We start from the raw sequence: 26,629 nt of genomic DNA on the forward strand, positions 1-26,629 counted from the left end.
CCCATTCCCCAGAAAGAAGAACCTGGAAGGTAATGTCACCTGGCATATAAGTCATCTGATCACTTTCTTTCCTACTCAACTGAAATGATTCATAATCTTGCTTAAATTACTAAAAATGTGTCTATTTTTGCAGCTGTACATATCACTAAACATATGCAAACCCATTCTCCTTATCTAATTTTTTGGTGACTCACCGTTGTCATTTCTGGTCAAGTGTAAGTGACCTCCCTGGCTAGTATAGGCTAATAGTCCCATGGGGTTGGATCTGTCCTTTAAAACATCTGGAAAATGCTAATTATGGAAGGAAACTGACATACCATCTCCTCCCAGTCTTTCACATTGAAAGAGTCCGATATGAAGATTTGTCAGGGCTGGCATGCGTACCCTCGTTTATTTAGCCAAACAATGGACTGTTTCTCCTGATTCCTCACAAAACTGAACAGGAGACATTTTAAGAGAACGTGGAAATGTGACTTTTTTCAAACTATATTTTCCAGAACCAACCAAAATAGCTAAAAGATTCGGGGATCCCAGTCCAAGCAAGTATTTTTTCCAAGATCTACAAGTAAGAAATCTAGAGCAAACAAAGGCCAGACATAAATAGGATGGGTCATTGGCCTGTCGTTTTGTTCCATAGGGGCTTCAGGCAGAATGTAAAATAGTCCATAGGGGCTTTTATGTGTTTGTTTCTCGCTTCAATACAAATCCAAACTGTAAGTTGTCAATCATGGACCTATATCCCACTGAACCCTTTGAGCCTTGTTGCTTCTGCAGATGTGCACAGAATTGCTTTGCTATGCTCCAATCTTGTACACATTTATCTGGTGGTAAGCCCCATTAAATTAATCAGGGCTTTCTTCAGAATAGCCATATTGTTATAAGGCGAATATAATGTTATATTATACTAATGATGTGCTATCAAGTAATTTCTGACTTCTGGTGACCTTTTTGGGGGTTTTATAAGTAGAGAATAGAAGTAGTTTACCATCCCCTTCTTCTGGGCGCACACTGGGACTGTGCAGCTTGCCCAAGGCTACACAGGCTGGCTCTTCTTTCAGAAGGCACAGTGGGGAATTAAACTCTCCACCTTTGGCTCCAGAGCCAGTTACCAAACTCACTGAACTATCCAGCCAGCCTTATTATATTATATTACAGTGATGCCTCACTTTACGATTGCCCCGCATTATGATGAATCCGCTTAACGACGATCTTTTCGTGATGACAATTGCGATCACAAAACGATGGTCTGAATGGGGGAATTTCACTTTGCGATGATCGGTTCCCTGCTTCGGGAACCGATTCTTCACAAAGCGACGTTTTTTTAACAGCTGATTGGTGGTTTCAAAATGGCTGCCGGGTGATTAAAATGGCTCCCCGCTGTGTTTAGGGACGGGTTCCTCACTATACAGGCAGCGAAAATGGCCACCGTATGGAGGAACTTCGCTGGACGGTGAGTTTTTACCCCATTAGAATGCATTGAACGGGTTTCAATGTGTTTCAGTGGGGTTTTTTCGCTTTACGATGTTTTCGCTTAACGGCGATTTTCCTGGAATGCGTTATTGTCGTTAAGCGAGGCACCACTGTGTATTATATTATATTATATTATATTATATTATATTATATTATATTATATTATATTATATTATATTATATACGAATTAAATGCATTCTTAGTATTTTTGGAGCTAAAGGCAGCAATAAAATGGGAAATCAGATTAAAAAGAATGCCCCCTCCCCCACAAAAAAACCCACCCAAAATCTGTTACTATTGTGGTCAAAACTCTAACCAATATTTTTCTTATCTTACAGAATCCCCTTCACCTACAACTGAGCTTAGAACGCTCATTAAGTTTTGACGCTGATGTCACTTTCTCAATCTTGGCCTTGAACAATTGGTATAATTTTAGCTTGGTGGTATGCCAGGAAGAATGGAACATCACAGATTTTCTCTTCCTCACACAGCAAAGCTCCAAATTTCATTTGGGATCCATTATAAATATCACGGGAAACCTCACATCAACAGATGACCTCTTGACCTACTTGCAGATTCACCTGGAGAACATTAAGGACACCACATCAACAGTGGTGATGTTTGGTTGTGATATGGAAAGCACAAGGAGGATCTTTGAGATCACCACCCAGTTTGGGGTGATGCCTCCTGAACTTCACTGGATTCTTGGGGATTCGCACAATGTGGAAGAGCTGAGGACCGAAGGCTTGCCGTTGGGTCTTATAGCTCATGGGAAAACAACACAGTCTTTTTTTGAAGACTATGTCCAGGATGCAATGGAGTTGGTAGCAAGAGCAGTTGCATCCGCTACCATGATCCAACCAGAACTGGCACTTATTCCAAGTACCACCAACTGCTTGAACACGGAGGAAAAAAATCTCACTTCAGGCCAGTATTTATCAAAGTAAGACTTTGTTTCCAGCAATTTTCTTAGAAATGTTATGAATGCATGATATGGAAGTCTCATATACTCAAGAGCCAAATTAGAGCTACTTTGGAAACGTGGGTCAGATGGTAACTGGGCATTAAAGAAGCAGCACCGGGGAGGGTGCAGTTTGAAGAAACAAAGCAAAAGCTGTGGGTAGGTTCGAGGTGTTTAACCCTTATCCTGCCAATAGCTTTATCCCTGTACTCCCCTTCTCAAGTGATTGTCCAGCTTCTTCAGGAACACTTCCTGAACCAGAAGTGTCAAAAAGAAATGGCAGAAGAGGAAAACAATGACCAACCAGCCACTATACAGTCATGCCAACTTACCATTGTTCCATAGAGTCTCTCTCTCTCTCTCTCTCTCTCTCTCTCTCTCTCTCACACACACACACACACACACACACACACACACACACACTCACTCACTCTCACTCACTCACTCTCTCTCTCTCTCTCTCACTCACTCACTCACTCACTCACTCACTCACTCACTCACTCACTCAGTTAAGGGCCATCTAGCTTGGCCCCTTGTTTTCTGTGAACCACCTTGAATTCACTGAATTATTTGGCCTGAACACGCAAAGCATGACATCGTGCCTACTGGGCTGGAAGGGGCCTTAACATCAAACCATACCATGTCCCCCATACCAGCCTCACTGCCAGGGCTGATGTCAGAGCTCTCCCTGCCAGGCACAGGAGGCAGAGCTGCAACTGGGCCTTTGATCCAGGGCACCAAAATGTAGAGTGTGCACAATTTTTCTGCACTCACCTGTTGTATTTGCCTCTACAAAGGCATGAAACCACTCATCTCAGTGTGCATGTTGCTCACAGCTGCTCTTTCTGAGGCAGAAAGAAATGCAAAACAAAGGGGTTCTGTATGGAGTTTTGCTTAGACACTGGTATTCTTCCACATTCTTCTGTCCCCTTCCCATGTCCCAAGTTTAACCAACAGAACAGTGAAACCCTGGGCACCAAAATTGCTAGTTTTGGCTGATGGAATGGCTAGTACTCTCACAAAGTTTGTGGTGGGACCGTGTTAGCACATGAATTCCATTACCCGTTGTCTCTGTCTGATGTTGGCAATGCATGTTCCAGTTCTCTCAACCAATGGTCCTCCAGCCAAACAGAATCAGAGCTGTGATCTACAGGCCTGCTTGCCACCTGCTAAGCCATTCTTGCATATGATTGTGCCTAGCACAAGGCTAGGCAAATTTTGGGCTCTTTGATGTTGCTGGAGTACAACCATATCTCCTCTAGACAGCATGATCAAAAGTGAGGGATGATAGGAGTTCTAGTTCTCCAGTGATATCTGGAGTGCAAAGTGCCCACCCAAATTCTAATTGAACCTCTCCTCTACCGTGCGACTGGTTTTATCACATATGTGAAAGACCTTCTAGAACTAGCAAAGCTATTTTCTTTCAACAACATCACTTAAAGGTACAATAATTCATATGTCCCTTGAAAACAAGTGCTATCGAATTCAATAGGGCTTTCTCTGCCTAAGTGTATATAGGATGGATTACAGCCCAAAAGACAAAGTGGCTTTGAAATGAGCCTCTTGAAGTGGGCTTCTCTTGCAAGGAAAGATAGAAGGCGCCATGTGGAGATCAAAGCCAAGGCTGGGTAGAGACATCAACAGTGAAGACATCAGTGAATCAGCCTACATCATACATCTGATAAGAGGAAGACTCTGAAAATGTCACTTGAACTGCCAGGGGGTTCCTTTGTTGGTTAAACACACTGCAAGGCCATAGCAGGCCAGCATCTCAAATACAATTGGAGACAACATAGACTGCATATGCTGTTTTTTCTGCTCTTTCTCCTGGAAGAGCTACAGACGTGTTTTGAATAGTCTGGGACAGCACATGGTCTAAAAATGATTTGGGTGGCGTGTCTAAAAGCCAGACTGAGGTACATCAATTTACGGGTTGGGGAAATGGTACAAGGAAACAAGCCATTTCACCCAACAGAAAAAGTATCTCTGAAGTTTAAAAATTACAATCATAACATTTAGAGTAATTCCTTTATAACAATGTATGTGAGGCTCTCCATTCTTTATTCTGGGCTTTGCTTTAGCAACGGAGCGCATACATTAGAGGCCTTGTGAATGATGACAGAGAATTTCTGCCGAGTTAATGCCTAATCTCATGATCGCCCTTGTTACAGGGTAAAAAGCATTAGGATTTGAAAGGCCCATCTAGTCTGTAAATTATGGCATTTTAACTATGCTATTTAGGTAATTAAAGTACTGTGTGATTTGACTTTGTGCCCATTCTCATTTTCTCATTCCATACTAAACTTTGTGAGATAAAGACAGAATGACCGAGTCATCAGCTAATGAATACAGAATAATTTAATTAACCCACTACCAAACGCTGACTACTATGACTCTTTGAAGTTACAACAGAAGCACTAACATTTGGATGCATAAAGAAGACAAAATTGTATACTGTATATATATGAAGGATAATCATCATTAAATGCCATTAAGTAAATTTGGATTTATGATGACCCTTTCCAGGGTTTTCCAAGTAGAGAATAAACAGATGTGGTTTCCAACTCCCTTCTCCTTGGGGTGCCCTGGGACTGTGCAGCCTGCCCAAAGCCACATAGGTTGGCTCTACTCACAGGAGGAACAGTGGGGGACTCCCAGTCATCGCCAGCCTCCCAGCCTCTAGCTCCACAGCCAGATATCTAACCACTGAACTATCCAGGAAGCTATACTGAGACCCCTTTGCAAATCTGACTTCATATTAATAAATGGGTCCCTCATTTGAGCCAGTTGCTGCCACCTTGTCTCTTTATTTCATTCTTCTAACATTTTAAAGCCTACCTAAAGAGGGTCAACGTGTGCACCTCAAAATATAAAAGGCCAGAGTTCTGTTTAATTATCCAGTCGCATAAGGTCGGTCACCCAGCGAGCAATCGGCAACACTGATTGGAAAATTAGGCGTGCAGATAGTTGCGCAACCAATCACAAGAAGAGAAGTTGGCAGGAGGGGATAAAACCATTAGGTGACTGAGGTCCATGTGGAGCTATTCACCAATTGGATTTGAGCCAATATATGAATGGAAAAAAGTGTATCACACAGGTATGGTCTTTGAGGAGTTATAATTAGCTATTGAGCTGGCCCCTTGGACAGATATACATTGTGTGAACGGACAGCAGAAATTGGGATACATCTGTTTTCCCCGTGCCTGAACTCCAAACATTGATCTAAAAAGTACAGAGTCTGTGGCTGAAAATCCTGTTCCTTTGTGTAACGAAATACATTCACTCTTTCCTAGCCAGCAAGTGAAGACTCATTACTAACGTACACTCACTAAGTGGTTTAGTGTGTGCTTGAGAGTCCTAACAGGGACTCTTTAATTGCCGTTCAACTCCTTGAATGGCTTTAGGCCAGTAGTAGTCTCTTTCTCAGCCCAACCTGCCTTGCAGGGGTTTTGTGAGGAAGAAGTGGGGAGGAGGAAAGCAAGGGATGCTGCCTTGAACTCACCAGAGGAAACATTAGGTTATAAAGCAGTGGGTCCTAATCTTGGAATCCAAGGTGTTCTTGGACTACAACTCCCAGAAATCCTAGCCAGCACAGCTGGTGGTGAAGGCTTCTGGGAGTTTTATTCCAAGAACACCTGGGGAGCTAAGGTTGGAAACTACTGCTATAAATGTAGCAAATAAATAACAGCAGGCTTGAAAACACAGTTGGTTAATTTCCAGGGATTATAAATTGAAGAGCAAATTGTTTTGTTAAATCTAAAATAAGGAGAGTCATCCATCCCCCCCCCCAACTCTGAATGCATGCAGCAGTCACACAAATTCTAAACTAATGTGGATTTCTCTGCAACAGTTGCTACAGTTGGGAGCCAGTTCTAGAGAGAATGGGAAAGGGAAGAGTCACGTTCCTGTGTGGCCCTTGGTCGTTTCACCAAGCAAAGGCTCACACAATGTGTCCTTCAGCTGCCACCAGTTGATTACATCAACTTTGTTCACTCTTAATGACACAGGTCCGTGCTACGTATCATTTAAAAACCAAGTCGAAATTGTTTATTGTTACAGGTGATAACAGTCCAGTCAATGTTGTTAACTCTCAACTGAACAACCTTCTTTCTCCACTCTCAACTGCCTATTCCTCCCCACCTCTCTCCTTTTCTTTCCCCCCCTTAACTCCGCCCTCCACCAACTCCTATTGGTGCATGCAAATTTCAACATAAATATTCATAAGCCAGGTGAACGCTACATCAAGCCTTGCGCTATGGCATTAATCTTAATGTTATTAATTACCCAGATTACATTTTTCATTTATCCCATTAAAACCCTAACCATTGTTTCAGGCCCACAATGTAGCTTTGTGCCCAAAATATTTGTCATACAGTGTCCGAAGTTGTATAGGGGAGGGGTAGTGACTGCAATCATTTTAACAAACACCCCACCAAAAATCTGTATCATGAACTTGCAGTGGCAGCTGGGACAGAGGGAAAACCATATAAAGACAGCACTCTTGCTAAAATTACTGTATGGCTGCCAAACCAGGACCAAGTAGGAAAAGGGCAGCCCGGCATGCATAGGCTATTTTTGCAGCCCCCATCTACTCAGCCCTCTCTTTCTTCTGCAAAAATAATAAATTGCCACCCCTGGAAGCCTAAAAGTACCAGTATTTTCCATTTGTGTAGGTCGTACAAATACACACACAACCCATGCTGTTCATCACAAAATAATACTCATTTTTTTCACAAACACAAGTGGACCTTTAGCCACTGCAGCCTTTATTGTTGGGGGAAGCTACTTTGGGGGGGCACTTTGGGGGGGCCTGCGCAGCCCCTGGAAAGTCATAGGCCCAGAAAAGTGCCACCTGAACCTGAAGAAGTTGCCCACTCCTCATTTATGGCACATAAAATGTTTGCTCTAAATTTACTTCTTCTTTGTTGGTGTCCCATTGCGTATGCGAATGGGGCTGTGGGTGGCGAGGCCTATGGCAAGTCCTCAAGGGGGCCTTACCCTGCCAGAGTTGCTGCATTCTGTTGCAGAAGCACACTTTTGGGGGCCTTTGCACCTTCTAGCTTGCTCATGAAGTACCTCTGTCACTTCTTGCATTCTAAATGCGGTGAATTGATCCCTATGTGCTGGCTTTTCCAGTGTGGAAAAAGAAAGGGTCTCCCTCTCCAGGAAAGGCTCTGAACTGAGCTTCAGGTCCTCTAAAAAAGAAAACACAGTGATGAACAGCACCAGATCAAGGCAACGGGCAAAATGACCTCCCATCCCCATTCTGCATACAGCAGCCCAGTAAAAGTAGCAAATGAATCTTCAGCACCGATGATAAGACTGAGTCCTCAACAACCCCCTTGAGACAGTAGTCTAGTTTAAAGACCCAGAATGGGCTGCATGTTGTACATCATTCAGGTTTCCAACAGAGAGGTTACCATCCTTGCTATCCCCAGCATCTCCTTTCTAAAGAAAGCACCTCACTTCGTCTGACCTCAGGTTACCACTAGCTGAAGCCTCAGGGAACTGGGGTGATGGATCTCCAAATATTACTGCATCTGTTGGCTTTAGTGGCTGGGCGCCTGTCTCCTCCTGACTTCCAGCTAGCTCCAGGACATATTGCTCCATACAAATGTGTTTGTATGTATGTTGCACACACAATATTTGTTTAGAAAGCAGTATAGCAAATCCGTATTGTCTGCTTCACTCTGCCATGCACACAGACACACAAGAGATATGCACACACAGAAAGACACACACAGAGAAAGACGGAAAAACACACATCTTATTTTACAATTGTTGCACAAGGGCCCACCTCTCAGCTCTCCAATGTTGGTGCTGAAAAAAGGGAGCAGGCAGCTGCAAACAGGGGAGCACCATACTCTTCCTAAAAGTAGGACCAACCCTGGCAATGAAAAGGTACAGGAACTTCTGCTTCAAAGCTTGCTTGAGAGTTCCATTGTCTGTTCTTAACATCTGGCCTTTGCTCTGTAGGTTTTTAGCCAACACTACCTTTGATGGGCTTAGCGGTCACATTAAAGTAAAAGGCTCGTCCATCATCAGCTCTGAAAACAACTTCTTCATTTGGAATCTGCAGCATGATCCTGTAGGGAACCCTATGTGGACGCGTTTGGGGAGCTGGCAGGAAGGCAGGATCATCATGGATTATGGGATCTGGCCAGAGCAGGCCCAGAGGCACAAGAATCACAACCAGCATCCAACACGGCTCCATCTGAGAGTGGTGACCCTCATTGAACATCCTTTTGTGTTCACAAGGGCTGTGGATGATGAAGGATTGTGCCCAGCAGGACAGCTTTGCTTGGACCCTTTGACCAACGATTCAGCGGTGCTGGATTCTCTCTTTGAAAACCTCCAAGGAGGCAACGACACTGTGCCCACCAAGTTCAAGCAGTGCTGCTACGGTTACTGTATAGATCTGTTGGAAAAGTTGGCAGAAGATATGAACTTTGATTTTGACCTGTACATTGTTGGCGACGGCAAATATGGGGCTTGGAAAAACGGCCAGTGGACAGGGCTCGTAGGTGACCTGCTGGCTGGGACTGCCCACATGGCAGTGACGTCGTTCAGCATCAATACAGCTCGTAGCCAAGTGATTGATTTCACCAGCCCCTTCTTCTCCACCAGCTTGGGCATCCTGGTGAGAACCAAAGACACAGCAGCTCCCATTGGAGCCTTTATGTGGCCGCTTCACTGGACCATGTGGCTGGGAATCTTTGTGGCTCTGCACATCACCGCAATCTTTCTCACCCTCTACGAATGGAAAAGCCCCTTTGGGATGACCCCAAGGGGAAGGAACCGGGATAAAGTGTTCTCCTTCTCCTCTGCCTTGAATGTCTGTTATGCCATCTTGTTTGGTAGAACAGCTGCCATCAAACCCCCCAAGTGCTGGACTGGAAGGTTTCTCATGAACCTCTGGGCCATTTTTTGCTTATTTTGTTTGTCAACATACACAGCTAATCTAGCTGCTGTCATGGTGGGAGAGAAAATTTACGAAGAACTGTCTGGAATACATGACCCAAAGGTAAGGAATGACCTTTTATTCCTCTCTATGGCACCTAACCCATTCTAGGATCAGATCAGAGCTTCTGGTGACATTTTGAGTAAATGAATGCATTCCTTTGTGATACAGAACAAGAGAAAGCAGAACTGTTTTCAACTGTTTAACCTTATAAGAGGGCTATTTTATTCAAACCTGACAACCTCAGGAAGAAGCAATTTCTTATATGTGTGAAAAATCCATTATAGAACATTCATGGTAGGTAGTACAGCCATCAACACAAGTGGGTCCCAGTTCTGGGAGAAGAATCATCATCATCATCATCATCATCATCATCATCATCATCATCATCATCATCATGTGCCATCACGTCAGTTCTGACCTATGACAACCCTTTTCAGGTAATCAGTTAATAATCCTTGACTGATATTTAATCTTTTAAGGGAGGTTCCCAGTATCCATATATATATATATAATCTCTAATGTTTCTCATGGTTGTTTTTAATGTTTCTATTCCAGGATCAAGGTTTTCAAATCCTGTAAAGCGTGTCTAGGTAGACTGAAATATTCTGAAACAAGTTTCTGTATATTAATGGTTATTAATATAATATAAATCCTTAATGATATTGAATAGGTATTGTAATCTGAGAAATGCATTTTGTAGATCCTTGGGAGTCTCTATCTTGTGGATGCAGACAGATGCAATTATACCGAAGGGCTTTTCTGTAAATGATATGTTTTGTGGTGTGCTCAGGATGGAAACCAGAGGCACGCAAATATGTATACTGATCAATGGGTTTTCAGTGCAGCATGGGGCCAAGCTGTCAATGTTGTAGTTGTGACCAAAAAATGCCCAGGGTGAGACTGATATTACAATGAAAGTTATTGAAATTCCAGTGGAATTTCTCTTGGGCTTCCTTTCCATTGATCCAGATCAAAAACATATCATCAATTTATCTCAGATGGAGTGATTTTTTGATAGAACAGTTAAGAAAGTGTTGTTTCAGGTGAGGCATGAATATATTTATATATTGTGGAGCATGTAGGTACTCATGGCAGTTCCATTGAGCTGTGTGTAATCATGATGTTGAGAGTAATGACTAGGTAGGCTCTGTCCTAATTTTGAGAGGTATTCCTGACAACTTGTAGAGTGCCTCTGTGTGAACACTAGCGCAGAGAGCTTCTGCATCCAGATGATATTGTCAGGAAGGTCAGGAGTGGATTGATGCTTCCTTAGAAAGTCTGTGATATCTCTTATGTAGCAAGTGCATAGTGGCATATGGTCTTTGTTTTGTTTTGTTTCTTGTTTGATATATTTGCACAGACGAAACATGGCTATCATTTTGGAAATTATGTATGATTTACATGGACGTAGCCCTGATCCAAATGCAGTCTTGGACAACAGCTGATGCTCAGCTCATGATGAGGCCTACAGTTCTATTTGCAGCACAACGCAGACAGAAATGTGTGCCTACATTCACACCTTGTTGGGAGTGTTCAGAGCATTTCCCACATTCAGCCCCTCTCGCCTTACGACATATGGCGTGGTATCAGAAAGAGTTCTGGATGATCTATGATTTGTTAGATCTGCTTTGGACAACATTCTTACCAAGGTGCAGTTTCCTCTGGATATAATCTGGGAGTGGACAGGGCCAGAGCCAACGTGGCTGGGGCCAATTCCTTCTCTCTCTTTTTGCACACTCTTTTTTCTTTTTCTTCATTTCTCTCTTCTTCCTGATCCCCAGCCTGCTGAGGAAGAGACGGACAGACTACTGTTGTCAGAGCTGTGAACTGACAACTTTCAGGGGGCTTTTGTTTATGGCAGATGCCACATAAAATTAAGCCAAGGGCCAATGGGCATGCATTGCCCACCCCTACCCTAGAGCACAGAGATCTGCTATAAATTTATATGGTGGTATCATTTGGATTACTGTTGTTATGTGCTGCCAGGTCAGCACATAACAACTTATAGCAACCCCAATAGTGTTCTTAAGGTATGTGAGATATTTACAAAGTGGTTTTATCAGTTCCACTCCATCAGTGAGTTTCCATGGCCCAGCAGAGTTTTGAACCCAGGATTCCTGAGTCCTGGTCTGATTATCTACATCACACTGGGTATCCATTATTTGGATTTGTTGTTTAGTCATTAAGTCATGTCCAACTCTTCGTGACCCCATGGACCAGAGCACGCCTGGCCCTCCTGTCTTCCACTGCCTCCCGGAGTTGTGTCAAATTCATCTTGGTCGCTTCAATGACACTATCCAACCATCTCATCCTCTGTCATCCCCTTCTCCTCCTGCCTTCACACTTTCCCAACATCAGGGTCTTTTCCAGGGAGTCTTCTCTTCTCATGAGATGGCCAAAGTATTGGAGCCTCAGCTTCAGGATCTGTCATTCCAGGGAGCACTCAGTGAGCAACCCACTTATTTGGATTAGAAGCTCTTAAAAAGGAAAACTTGGTGTTTTTAAATTCCACTTGTACGATTTAGATTCATTTCTGTTCTGTGTTATGATGTTCGGTGTTATGATGACTGTTTTAGTGTTGCCATGGTAATCAGATTTATCTTGGTTAATTCATGTTCTGTACATTTCTAATGTGATGACACTCACAGCTCCTGCTCAAGAATACACATCTGAAGCTGACTCTAGAGTGATTTTAGAATTCAGGCTCACTGAAGTCAGTAAGGTAAGGGAGTCATGACTAGCTTAAGTCCCATTGATTTTAGTGGTCCTACTGTAAAATGTATCTTGACACAACCCAGTTTTCTCTCTTGCTGGATCAAATGTCTTTAATCTTGAGCCAAACATGGCAAAGTTACTTATCAGGACATCCCCAGAATGCCTTGGTCAGCTTTTTTTTAACCTTTTATCCAAAACAGACATAGATTTGCTACAGAAACGTGTGCCTGAGAGGATTCAGCATGTATATTTGTCATAGTCAACAATGTAAGTCGAGATGGCTACACCCAAAGAATGCAGTTTGCTGAAGTTCATAATGAGACAATATAATTCCTGGAGCACAAAAAGCAACTAATCAATATCCCACTGTAAAAAAAATCTAGCTTTTGGCCAGCATCCTATTGGTGCTCATGTCAGACTGTTGTATAACTTGCCACTGCTAATTGATGAGATGCCAGGACTCACCTTGGTTGCACAGCTCGGTATGGAACCAGGTGTGTTCTTTGGCACCTCATTATACAATCACAATTAGCTATAGCAAGTTGTGCAAACCTTACATAAATTTGAATAGGACACTTGTTGTCCATGGTTAAATACAGTAATTGATTATTTTTCACACTTTAAGCAGGTCTCGATTAAGACACATTGGACCCTAAACTATGTCAATTTGAGAGGCGCCATAGTGTTCTATATAAAAATGTATTATTGCTACAGATTTTAGTGGCACTGGAGGTATTATTTATTTGTTTGTTTAGTGAGCCCTCCAAATCCAAGACCCCAAGCTGTAGCTTACTCAGTTTATGCATCCATCATTGCTTTTAAGGACCACAAAAATGTTTCGACTAAGGCAGTTGCCTTGCCTAATTTAAAAAGTAAAATAAAAGACTATTCAAACTGAAGTTTCTGATTTCAAAAATTTGACTGCTTATCTCCTGCCAGAACTGACGAATATAAAAGTAAATTGGATCCTGGCAGACTATAGAAAATATATTAACTTGAAGCTCTGTGTGTGGGAGAGATGATTTTAAAAAAGTAATAATAGTGTATGTACCTCCAAAAACTTTAAAATTAAATAGAAGAAATTAAGGTTAGTATGAGCTATCAGATGAACTCAGAATAATGTTGAAAACTATGTAAACAAATTAGTTTATATTTCTTGAAACAGCTATACCACATAATGTTCTTGGTATGTTACTTGAAACAGCTGTGCCACATAACTTAGGTTTCAATGATAATTCATAAAAAGATTTCAAACAGGCATATGAAAATCTGTCACCTTTCTTTTCATTGCATTTCAGCTGTATTATTCTGCACCAGTTTCATACCGGGTTCTAGTCCTCTTGCCACCTTCCATTTAAAATATGTGCATATTTTAACACGTATTCCCCCACCACCATCACAATTAATGTATTTCAGGATGCATTTTGAGCCATTTTCCACTTTGAGGCATTTACATTTGAAAAAATATGTACAGGCACACTTTATACAAACATATCCATTTTGAGGTGTGCATGATTAAAACGTACATATGGTTTGTGTGCATTTTCCTTGTTCAGATGCATTGCCGCTTAAAGACCATTGGTAATGGCACGGCTAAAAAAATCTTGTAAATAAATAAATAAATGGATTTTCAAGGCAAAATGTGCTTTGTCTCATCACCAGTCCTGAGATGTGAAGAGGAGATATTTTAATAAGAAAATATAGACACAATGCATTTTGTCTCCATTCCTAACTCAATTATCCTCAGACATTGGGATTTATGGTTCTGATCTCTTCACATCCTCGGCCCTCATTATGAAAGATGTCTGTACACCTTATAGTTTTTCATGTTTCTGAAACAAACAATCTCTATTCATGGACCAGACATTTTAAATAGCTTTTGAAATTATTTCTGGACATTTTCTTCTCAAATGTCCACCACTCTGCCACTCATTCCGTCTGCAGCTCAGAGTCTAGAACTGTCGTAGCCGATGCAGACAGAGGTGCAATTGTTTGTGATATTAATAATTGTTAATGGCTTGGCAAATGTCATGATGAAACAGTAGCTACTTACAGGGAAGTTAAGACCAGCTTCTATCAAATTAATTTTTTCCCTAGATGTGGTTAATTAACTGGAAAGCCTCTGAGTGACTGTCGTCCTCGCCTTAATTGACTATGACAAATCCTTCCTGTCCTGTTTGTGCACTGTTGGCTTCTGCCTTGCTGAATCCGTTGCTGAAAGTATTTATTAAGTGATGGGGAAACCACAGCTGGAAAGAAAAATGCATTAAAAAATACACTCCACAGAGAAAGGAGATCCATGCGTTTCTCCTCCCTCAGGGCAGGAATGGGCAATGTGGAATCTGGGATCACAGGCTCTCAGCCATTTTGATGAAGCCTCACTAAATTCTCTTGTAATCTTCCATGAGCACAATTATCAGTCAAAACTCTTATTACCTACCCACCCGCCCACCCCCGCTACTGGTACCTTCTTGGCTGCTTCTCCCGAAAAGGAGGTAGACAAAACAGGAAGTCCCCATCTAGCCACTCCTGGTTGAAGGGTTGATGTGATCTGATTCCCCCCCCAGGAGTCTAATTGCCCGTGCTTTAAGCTTTGTTTATAGAGAGTTTAGAAGATTATAGCCTATCTGAACAGTAGATAGATTTATTTCCCCCCTTTCCTCCAATGAGCTCAAGGAAAAATACATGGCTCTCTTTGTTCTACTTTATCCTGACAACAGTCCTGTGAGTTAGGTTAAGCTGAGGGGTTGACCTTCACTCAATTGACCTTCATGGCCAACCATGTGTCCAACCATAGCACCACACTTAGGCCCATCACATACACGTCATAATCTCCCACCCTAATGAGTGTCATAGAGTCTTGTAAGGATAAAAACATGGGAGGAAAGTAACAGAGAGAATCCAGTGGCAGATCCAGAATCAGTACTGTAGGGTAAATTTGGATATTCCAGTGCTCATGACAACAATCCCACAAGTCAGCCAACTTCATAATGAGAGTGTAAAAGTTCCAGCAGATGCATTAGTACATATCAACAAATGAAGAACAAGTGTTTTGTAAATCTAAAGGCTCTTTAATGCCCATTGAAGAAAAGACATACTCAAATGCTTGGTATTATGCTCAAATGCTTGGTATTACAACAGGGAGAGCTTGGAATAATATATTGTTCCTGGGAAAATTCATTTCTCTCCCAGCAACTGTGAGAAGTATAGCTAAAAGTAAAGAGAACAGGGGATCATAGTGGGGTGACATATTTTTAGCTGACTGTAAAATTGCAAAGTAGCTGGGGGGTGCTGCATTATTACCTTATACATGCCCACTGGCTGCCCTCTACCCTTTGTGAGAAGGTATTTTGGGAGGATTTATGACATCTTTCCATGGAAGCGTGAGAAGCTCAGGATGACAGATGATGTCATGGCCCTTGCTACCCAGAAAATCCAGTGGTTTCGCTACACCATTGGCCACAATCAGGAAGGATAATGTGTAAAGGTGGGATTTCTGGAATTAAAGGATGCCTGGACCCATAAATCGGTTACTTCCATGGAGGTGTAGTGAGGAAGTTTCTCCACCTTATACTAGTTTTAGGGGCCCCAGTCCCATCATAATAGCCATGGGAGATTCCCACCAAATTATGAGTCTGGGAGTCTTTAAACTGCAAAAGTCCCACCCCTAGTGATCTCTCCTTCCTATGGGAGCCCCCTCCTTCCACTCTCTGATCAAGAGGCCTGGGAAACTCTCCAGAACCAGCTTTTAGGCAGCCCCGAGAGCTGCAAAGAGGTGAGAAGCACCATGTTGGATACATACCATCTTGATTTCTTAGGAGTAAAGATGAGAGCTCAATGAAATAAATGGATAAATTCATAGCAAAGGGAAAGAAATGCATAGCAAAGAGGAAGACACTATGTTGCAAGACAGGCAACTGCGTGGGGAGCCTGGCGGCCATTTTGCTTCGATTGTGTGACTCCAGGGCATTGTTGTGGTAGCGCTAGGGAGGCATTTGTACAAAAAGGGAGACATTTTTATGGGGTTGCATTTCTAAAAACTGGAGAAATTTTGTCAGAAGTTCTGTAAAATGGCTTTCTATATTTGAGGGATATTGTAAGAAAAAGAATATTCTCATAAGATTTCTTAGGGGGGAAATGACTTTTCTCTCTGCCAGGGAGAAATGGCTCTTCGAGAAAGATCAGCGCAGCAGTAAGCATCATTCTTCAAGGTTCAGCTCCTCTTGCAGGGCTTCCCAAATGGAGGAGCTGTTGCACATGTAGTTTGTCTCCAAGGTAGAAGGCAGGGATGTTGACAAGTTTACCCACCTGGGTCCTAAGTCCAAGTCTTGGGACCCAAATCCCAAGTCTTGTGTCTGAGGCCTGAGTCCTTTTGCCCCATTCCCTGCCACCACAATGCTCCCTGGCAGCATGCCCTCGCCCCCTGCCGCCTCCACCAGCATGGCCCCCTGCCACTGAGCCTACCTACCTACTCCTGCCACAGACACTACCCTCAGAGGCAGCAGGCCAATCTTTCCTTTGAGGAGCAGGTGACTGCCTCCACTCATGGAGCTGATGCCCAGCCGATAAGCCAGTGGGTGGAGGCAACAAATGGCTCCTGGAAGGGAAGCTGTTCCTGCTGTCTCTGCGGATCCCCACCACTGCCGCCACACAGGCACAATGTTAGTTTATATAGACGAAAATGTGGAACGGCTGTCAACAGACAACCACTGGTGGTCTTTCTTTTAATATATTTTAATATTCAGACTGTGGATAAGTGAATTAGAGGACACTGGTCCCACAGATAAGGGGTCCTACTGTGTGAATATTGTGCTGGAAACACACCGTGTAGGGCTTTGTGGGCAGAATGCTCCACATCTGCCCCGGCAATCTTTGGCTTTCTGTCACACAAGCCAGAGAGTGCTCTGCTGATGACAATGGGGATTTCTGCGCATGCAAGGTCTTGCTGGTCTCCCCTTTGTGCAAGCAGTGGCAAAGGAGGGCCTGCACATGGCACACACTGTTCTGCAGCACATTAACCCCTAACTATATGCTGACCCTAGTTTTTAACACCAACTGCCTAGAAACTATCATGAGGACATAACTGCTTCTTTTTATGCTTCTGAGTACCCTTCATTTGTATCTGCATTGGTTTACTAGGTAGTGCTCACCATATATAAAAGCAGAAACGCTATCAGAGTCTTGTTCGAGCAAGCCATTACAGGTTCATAGCCTCTGTGAGCACAAGAAAAATATTGGTAGTAGAAATGAAAGCTTTGACCTTTAGAAAAAATGTTTGCAAAATTGACTAAACTATTAGCAATCCTGATTAGAATGTTAAGCAACCCACTGCATAGAAACGCGGGGATACTGCCTCCTACATAATGCAAGTTTTTGTATAAAATGTTCCTGGCATGAAACCAAACAACTGCCCAAAGTTATTTCAATCTATGGATTTCATTTAAGTGAGAATCATAAGATCAATAGATAATGAAGAGGATCTTCTAACATACACATTCCATTCCCCAAGCTCAAGCAAGCCCCATATCTGTGTTCCGACAGAGAAACAAACTACTTATTACACCCAAGTAGCTATAACTCAGTGGCTATTGTGTGAGAACTGTCACAGGACTGAATGACTGAGAGCCAAGAAAAATAGACATATAACCACCAGGAATGGGGACTCAAGTTGTGAGACTCACTGTCAAGTTGGACTTAAGTCTCAATTCAGCTTTTCTTTTTCCGTGGTTCGGTGGTGGTGGTGGGGAAGCTTGTTTTTAATGGACTTGGGACTCAGGACCCAGGGCTTCCAAAGACTCAGACTCGGACATGAGACTCAGAGTCAAAGATTTGCCAACATTCCTGATAGCCACTGCTTTTTTATTCCAAATCAAGTGATTTTTTTTCTTCTGTAAGATTCCAAAATTAATGCTAGGAAAAGTTGAAGGCAGTAGGAAAAGACAAAGACCAAACGTAAGATGGATTGATTCCATAAAGGAAGATGAAGACTTGAGCCTACAAGAGCTAAGCAGGGCTCTATTGTGGAGAGGACATTTAAGGGATTGCACATTCATGAGACTTAGTCTGCCTAGAAAAAGAACAGACTTTGGTGCTCCCAATGATTGACGTGACTGGGCAGGTTTAACACAGGCATTTCTAAGGCAGGAAGTGAGGAGAGGAGGATGGCTTTGTTACAGCTCCATAAAGAAACACTTAAATTGGTATCCTAACAGGGCACATCATGAGGGAGGGAGAGGGGTTCTCTGATTGTAGCCTCAGGATCAGACCACAGCTTCAGACAAATGCTATTTTCTTCTTCCTCCAAAGTTATTTGTCTAAGTATTGAAAATTTTCAGTGCTAAATGCCTGAGACATCAAGCATGGTAATAAAGCCGTGCTCTCTCTCAGATAACCCATTACAAAATGAAGCTAATTTACCAAACACAAATTGTGGCAATGTTACGTTAAAATAAACACACAGGTTTTTGTCCTGTCAAGGGTACACTGTTTCTAGACACAGAATCAACATCTCTTCTAGTGAGGCCCTCAGTCTGAATTACATAGGGTGAATGAGAGGAAAAACAAACATGTTTCCTGAAATCCTGTTGCCACGTTATCATGGTCTCTCAAGACTGAAGGATGCCTATGCTAATTTATGCCACATCAAGCCGATGGCCTCATCAGTGGAGATTTTTCAGAAATGTCCAGTTTCTCGACTTAAGGTCCCAAGGTTCCCGTGGAATCCCTTTAATCATCTGGAAGACTTTGGGACGGTGGGATAGGAAGGGAAAGTCTTTAGCTACCAAAAAATGGCTGCCACCAGAAGTCATGCTGATGATGGTGATTTTAAATAAAGACTTCCCCTGCCATCCCATGGCCTTTAACAGGAGCCTTGGGACCTTCAGGGAAGAAATTGGAAATTTCTAAAAACTAGCTGCAGCTGATGACATCATCAGCTTTACACAGCATAATTTATGGCAACAGGTTTTCAGCCATGGGATAGTTACCAGTGTGCTTGATCACATTCTCTCCTTTATTGCACACCCCAGCCCAAGTCTGTTATCGACATTCTAATTTTTGGGCTTAGGAATCTCCCTTCCTTTTTCTTATAAAGAATACTAACCTTTTCAAGGTGCTGGAAAGATTTAGCATGATTTGGGGCTGGCAGATGGCAGGTCTGACACAGAAATAAAATCTCCTGTGAGCTCTCAAGCAAGCGAGCAGTCTGCGCTGAAATATTAAACAGACTTTCTGTCCTGGAACAGAGATTAAAAACTTTGCCATCCAAAGTCACTGTTGCCAGAGTACATCCGTGCCCCCGAGAAATAAGCCCATGCAAGACAGAGATCAGATGGAAACTTGAATCTCTCTCTCTCTCTCTCTCTCTCTCTCTCTCTCTCCCAAAATGCATAAGAAGGAGGCTCACAAAGGTAACAAACAAGCTCATCAGTCAGAATGCCAGAGGGGTTAAAGAATTCGGCATTGCAGACAACACAGGAGTCGTATGGAGTCGCCACCCTTATGGACTCCCATCACTTTAACACATGGATGAGGCATCGCTTAACACTTAGGCAGGGCTCTTGTGTCTCTTTGAATGTTGCTGGATTACAACACCATTCCTGACTGCTGACTGAATCTGATTGGAGTTCCCAAGAACCATTTGGAGAGCCTGAGGTTCCCTAGCTCTGGATTAGACAAACAGTGTTAATGACCTGGAGGGATGGAGTGAGCCCAGAGTCTCCTTTTTTGGAAGGGCAAAACACCCGGTCCAAGATTCTGCAGGTGCCATAAGAATTCCCACAAGAATGAAACTTTTGAAGTTGGTTGGGGTATCACAGTTCCTACAACTTGCAGAAAAAGTCTCTAGTATCTTTACTGGATCTCAGTCTATATGTATGTGCTTAGATGTATGCAAACATGCACACACAGAGAGTAAGGACAGACTGATTGTTCTCAAGGATGTGATAATATTTATTTTATTTATTTATTTTACCAAAAAAATTACTCCCACCTTTCTCCTTAAAAGGACTCAAGGTGGCTTATATCATTAAGACAATATTATAGCTAACAAAAGTGAGTATACAAATACTAAAGAGGATGAAGCAATTACCTAATAATAATAATAATAATAATAATAATAATAATAATAATAATAAGAAGAAGAAGAAGAAGAAGAAGAAGAAGAAGAAGAAGAAGAAGAAGAAGAAGAAGAAGAAGAAGACCCACCAAAACACAGTCAAAAGCAGTAAGGTACAATGCATGTAAAAACCCTATTCAGGCAGCCAGTCATTACGGAAAAGCCTGTCTGAAGAGAAATGTCTTTGTCTCCTTGTGGAAAGACAGCAAAAATGGGGCCAGCCTGGCCTCCTGTGGGAGGGAGTTCCAAAGTCTGGGATCAGCAACAGAGAAGGCCCTCTCCCATGTCCCCATCAGACGCACCTGTGAAGATGGCAGGACCGAGAGGAAGGCATCTTTATTTACCTTTTAAAACTCCATGAAATGAGGCAACAGTTAATGAGAAATTGCACAAAAATATATTGTAAATGCAGAAATTCTCCCTGAGAGGAATTTAAAAACTCCACTTTTTATGATTTCACATTTAGTTTGTAAATATGAGCTAGGGCATCTTTGGCAGTCGGCTGTATCTTTTACCATCAGGCTTTTAATAGCTTTTTGAATGTGTATTTGGTTTTATTTGTTTGAAAACAAAATGTTGTTTCAGACAGTCTTCACTGTATTAGTGTCTGCTGCCTTGAGTGCCTTTTTGGCTGAAAGGCAAAGTAGAAATTAACTAATGAACTAAAGATAAATAAATGGACTAAACGCTCAGTGCAGTGGATTGTGTGAGGCCAAGCTATGGAACATTTGCCCATCTCTCCTATTTCTTGTTACGGCTTAAGAGTCCTGCATAAATGCCAAGCATGATGAGCAGCAGAGCTATGGTGAAAAGAACAACCTGCACAACTGAGAGAGGTCACAATGTTACTCCCACATTGCCTGCTGCAACCCCTCTGACTCTCCCAGAATTGGCAAGCCATTTTCTTTTCATGCTGGGTAAAACTTGAAAATCAATTGCCCTTGATTTTCAGATTTGAGAACTGGTGGCGGAGGAGGCCAAAGAGGAAGGCACTACGGGCCAAATCCTGCATATTCTGCAAATATGGAAATGATGATATTTCGGTGCCAGGTCAAAAGCTTTCTGTTCCAGAAGGCTTTTAATTGAAATAATATTAGCTGTGGGTCCGATGGCAATTTTTATATATATATTAATTTTATTTTAATTGTTACAAATTTTTATTGTATTTTAAATGTTGTAAGCTGCCCAGAGACCTTTGGGTAGTGTGGGCGGCATATAAATAAAATAAAATAAAATAAAATGTCCACTGTTCAGCTCTGAAGTAGAGTGGCCATCCTCCTAACCACCAGGTGCAAGGGAGCGGCTTTTGTACCATGATCAATCATTAAAGGACCCTCTGAGTCCAAAGTACCCCTCCTGGGTGGGCCTCACTGCCTCCTCCTCCTCCTCCTCCTCCTCCCTCCACTCCTGCAGTACACTTTGGTTGCTGTCATCTTATTTCCCTTTTAGTCTGCCTCCACTGGAGAGTAGCAGATACCTGCCACGCTGATGCACTAGATGTGGTTGGATCACTCCATCACACCCCATTCAGACATGCAGGTGAGTTATGATGATTGCTTACACATCACCCACCCACCCACTCAAAAAAAGGGGCCAAAGAAGACATGTATATAGTTATGCCTCTTTCATAGCCAGAATCTCGGTGCTGGCCCACTGCACTCTGCTGGTGCAAACACCAAACATTCCTTCAAGGCCTGCCCTCATCAATGTTAAGCTCTTCCTAGTAACCCATTATTCATTTCTATTGGAACTCTCGGTAATTAAATTATTTAATTAAACAGTATCAAATTGTTTGTGACTTACAGGGACACACTTAAATTTATACAGAGTCTGTTCTCTAGGCATGAAGTATTCAGAACACAGCTATCAGGCCCTCCAGCATATAATCGTTATACTGATTTTTCTGTACAGTATAATAATAATCTCCCAAGCTCTGCTTGGTTGGATAAGATGGACCATTGGCGGCTCTTCTTCAGGCAGCAAATATCTTGGGTCAGCCTTCTGCTTTATCTCTGCCAGGAATCTTCAGAAGCGGCTTGGAGGCAAACCATGTAATATTCATGGAATTAGCATAGGGTCCTGCCAGGATGCTAAATGATTTAATAAGGAGCTGAGCTCCAGGGGAGCTCATTATCTTGTAGAATGAATATGGAAGTGTGGGTGTGGGTGTGTTTTTTAAAAAAAGAATTAAATATTTCTGCATAACATGACCATGCCTTCATTAGGTTATGTCAACTGGCTACAGCCTCTTTCGTCTTGGGGCACTGGGGTATCATCCAACACCAAGAGCCTCCAGCTCCTGACAGTCAAAACAGGGCTGCTTTCGCACTTGCATCCAAATCTCACTAGATGTTGGGGACAATTGCCAAACAGAATAAATAAATAAGCTAAACATCAGTGACTGGGGTGGGTGAGAATGAAACACTGCCATTCCTCAAAGTACAAAATAACACTGTAAATTCAGATGTCCGAGCAAGCAAATAACTTATGTACCTAAAGCTAAGCCTTGACGTAGTCCAAGGGAGCTCTCTTGGGAGACTGTTCCAGCAAAAGTCACACCAATTCAATAAAGCTTTGCTCTACATCGGAGGTTCCCAACCTTGGGTCCCCAGATATTCTTGGACTAAAGCTCCCAGAAGCCTTCACCACTAGCTGTACTGGCCAGGATTTCTGGGAGGTGCTGCCCAAAAACATCTGGGGACCAAAGGCTGGGGACCACTGCTCTACATCCAGAATGTGTTTTTTTTTCTTGACCACAGTTCTCAGAATCATCCCGCAAGCATGGCCACTGTTCTCACTAGATCTTTGACCAGATCTTTTGTCCTGCAGGGACTCTGGCCACTGCTTCATCTAGCACAGACTAGTCCACCTTAGCTGACAGAAACTCTTCAACAAGAACCTATGTTATAATTCCTGGTGCCAGAGATGCTAAGGACTGGATCGAGGAGCTTCCAGGGTGTAGGGCATGTACAATCCAACTGAGCCTTCTCTCATGAAAAGTTACCCAAATGTAGTCTTGCTTGGAAGATCACTAAAATTCATCTGGGAGGAGATGTCGTGTAGACAAGATGTCTGCACATTGTTCATTGGCAGGATTTTGTCATGGCAGTTCTGCCTGGATTGTAACAGAGTGGTTCAGAATACAGTGGTGCCTCGCTTAACGAGCGCACCGTTTAACGACGAATCTGCATAGCGACGCGTTTTTTGCGATCGCTAATGCGATCGCATTGCAATGTTTTAGGTGGCAAAACATCGCATTGCGATGATCGGTAAGCGTGTCGCTTACCGATCTTCGCATTGCGATGTTTAGAAAATACCTGATCGACAGTTCCAAAATGGCCACCGGGTGCAGAAAATGGCTGCCCGCAGCATCGTGCCCTGCCCTCGCTTACCGAGGCGGCGAAAATGGTGGCCGGATGGGGAATCTTCGCTTACCGGTGAGTTTTTCCCCCATAGGAATGCATTAAACGGAGTTTAATGTATTCCTATGGGGTTTTACGTTCCGTATAACGATGTTTCCGGATAGCGACATTAATCCTGGAACGGATTAACATCACTATGCGGGGCACCACTGTATCTGAATCACTAACCAAATACCACGGACTGTGTGTTTTGATCTTAAAACTCAGTTCAGGCACAAGTATAAAGGGGACTAGTGGTGAGGAATACTTTGGGGGCACGAAATGGTATTCTTTTCCCATAAGCCCTCCCAATATGAGTACATATCAGGCAGAATGACCATGCCCCTTAACATCATTGCCCCCCCGATGAACCTCCAAATAGAGTGTCTCCAGTCAGCCCAGGAGCCCAGTTGATCAGAGATAACAGCAGGTATTCTTCTACTAGCCCTTCCTCTGCTGCCTAAAGAGTGTGGGGCTTGTAGGGGGGGAGAGGTGAATTAGGAGCCTCTGCAGGAAAGCTCCTCTTCTCTCCTTTTCCACCAGCTAGGAGTTCACGCAGCACCATATGAGAGGTAGATATCATCAGCCCATGCCACTAACAGGCAGTCTGAAGTTCTTGAACCAGACAAGTCAGATATAAATATTAGGAATCCGGCCTTTTGCTTGGTTGACAAAGTAGTAGCTTCGTCTTGCTGCATATCCAACAAAAGCCCTTGGACATCCTGAAATGGAGCCCCTCCAGTTCTACAGTGGTGCCTCGCTTAACGAGGATAATCCGTTCCAGCGAAATCGCTGTCGAGCGAAATCCTCGTTAAGTGAAATAAAAAATCCCATTGAAATGCATTGAAAACCCGTTCAAGGCATTCCAATGGGCTGAAAACTCACCGTCCAGTGAAGATCCTCCATGGGGCGGCCATTTTCAGTGCCTGTAAAGCGAGGAATCCATCCAAAAACACAGCGGTGAGCCATTTTACACAGCGGGCAGCCATTTTGAAGCTGCCGATCAGCTGTCTTAAAAACATCGTCTAGTGAAAAATTGGTTCCTGAAGCAGGGAACCGATTGTCGGGAAGCGAATTTTGCCTATTAAAACATCGTTTTGCGATCGCAAAAGCGATCGCAAAACAGTCATCATATAGCAGTTTCATCATTTAATGAGGCATTCGTTAAGCGAGGCACCACTGTACATGGAGACAAGACTGGCACCAGCCTGACCCTTGAAAATTATGGGTATCCTCCTGTTGTCTCTTACAGACTTCTAATTAAACTGTAAGTGAACTATAACAACAGCAACACGGGGGGGGGGGGAGCAATCTAAATTCAAATAAAAGATCTAAAGCACTCAAGCAAGGCAAATGAGCTAAACATTAGCATTTTAAAGAATTAAAATGGAAGGAAGCACCAAATAAGACCCATTATATGCCCCTGTTGTTTTGTAAAGGAGATTTTTAGAAGACAGGATATTCAGTTTCCAGAATCCCAAGCCCTGTTACATTAGCAGCAAATTGCCAATAATATGAACCTGCAACGCCAGAAGAAACCTGCATCAATCTCATGTGAAACAGTGTGCACCAAATTCCATGGCTGTGACACAAATAAGTCAAATTTATCAACTTCCACTATCACTGATGGTACAGTTTAAACTTAATTACAATTTTCCATTTCTATGAAGTCTAAACAGTCTCTAACCATCAAAAAAGCACATGTAGTAGGAAATAAAAAAGTATAATATTTAGCACATTTTATTTTATTTTATTTTATTTTATTTTATTTTAATTAAATGTAATTCGTTTTGCACTCATTTGCATGTTTATGTTTTTAAAAGATAGATACAAATAAGCAGACCTAGGAAAAGTTAACTTTTTGAACTAGAAAATCCTTCATTACATAGTGACAACCAAGTTTGGGGATACTAGGGTTTTGTGGTCCAAAAAGTAACTTTTTCGCCAGATCAAGAGGGAGTTTGACAATTACTGAGATCCCAACAACATTGGGGGGGAGGGAATTAACCATTGCCATCCCATCTGAAAATCTCTCATTTGGAAGATTCATTTTGGAAGGGTTGTGGAAACCCTTGTGGAGTTCTTGTCACTGTTGGGACCTGCCTCTCCCTTATGCTGGGGGTGGTGGTGGTGGTGTTTGCTGCAGGTGGGAGGTCTGGAAATCCAGTTAGGGTATCTGCAGAAATAATTCTAAAGGTAAAGGTAAATGTTAAGGTTCTCCTTGACAATTTTTGTCCGGTCGTGTCCGACTTTAGGGGGCGGCGCTCATCCCGCTCTTCAAGCCACAGAGCCAGCGTTTTGTCCGAAGACAATCTTTCCATGGTCACATGGCCAGTGCGACTTAGACACGGAATGCTGTTACCTTCCCACCGAGGTGGTCCCTATTTATCTACTCGCATTTACAGGCTTTCGAACCGCTAGGTTGGCGGGAGCTGGGACAAGCAACGGGCGCTCACTCCGTCGCGTGGATTCCATCTTACGACTGCTTGGTCTTCTGACCCTGCAGCACAGGCTTCTGTGGTTTAGCCCACAGCGCCACCACGTCCCTCTAGCAGGGAGTAAAGTCTATTTGTGATGCCTATGAATTATTGACCTGACTGTAGTTTTTTCCATTATTAGTGTCCGTGATACCCAGTGTGATGTAATGGATAGAGTGATGGATTATAATTCAGGAGACCTGGGTTCAAATCCCCACTCAGCTGTAGAAACTCACTGGGGATGTGGAACTGGTAAGGCCTTTCCTGAAATATCTCACTTACCTTGAAAGTCCTACCAGGGTCCCTGTAAGTTGGCTTTGACTTGATAGCACATAACAACTATAGTGTCTACAGTATAACTTACAATACCTGTAGAAAGAGCAGCATCATTAGACTCAAACTGCCTTCTGGTCCAGTCAACTGTCCATAAGAACAAGGCAGGTGGTCCTGGCTTCACAGCTAGAGCCTGCAGTTCTCCACTGCTCTCGCTGATGAACCTACCTACACCTCTATCTGTGTAGTTG

At 42.9% G+C, this 26,629-nt stretch overlaps 1 protein-coding gene across 1 annotated transcript in view; it reads left to right on the forward strand.

The window, feature by feature from the left end:
- GRIN3A (glutamate ionotropic receptor NMDA type subunit 3A) overlaps positions 1-26,629 on the forward strand; it is a 146,851-nt gene that overhangs the window by 67,127 nt on the left and 53,095 nt on the right. Inside the window, exons 2-3 of the mRNA XM_072991995.2 lie at positions 1,810-2,414; positions 8,409-9,456. Of these exons, the coding sequence (XP_072848096.2) occupies positions 1,810-2,414; positions 8,409-9,456 (1,653 nt within the window). The remainder of the gene's footprint in view (positions 1-1,809; positions 2,415-8,408; positions 9,457-26,629) is intronic.

Source organism: Pogona vitticeps, chromosome 2 (genome assembly GCF_051106095.1).
Source record: "Pogona vitticeps strain Pit_001003342236 chromosome 2, PviZW2.1, whole genome shotgun sequence".
Lineage (NCBI taxonomy): Eukaryota > Metazoa > Chordata > Lepidosauria > Squamata > Agamidae > Pogona > Pogona vitticeps.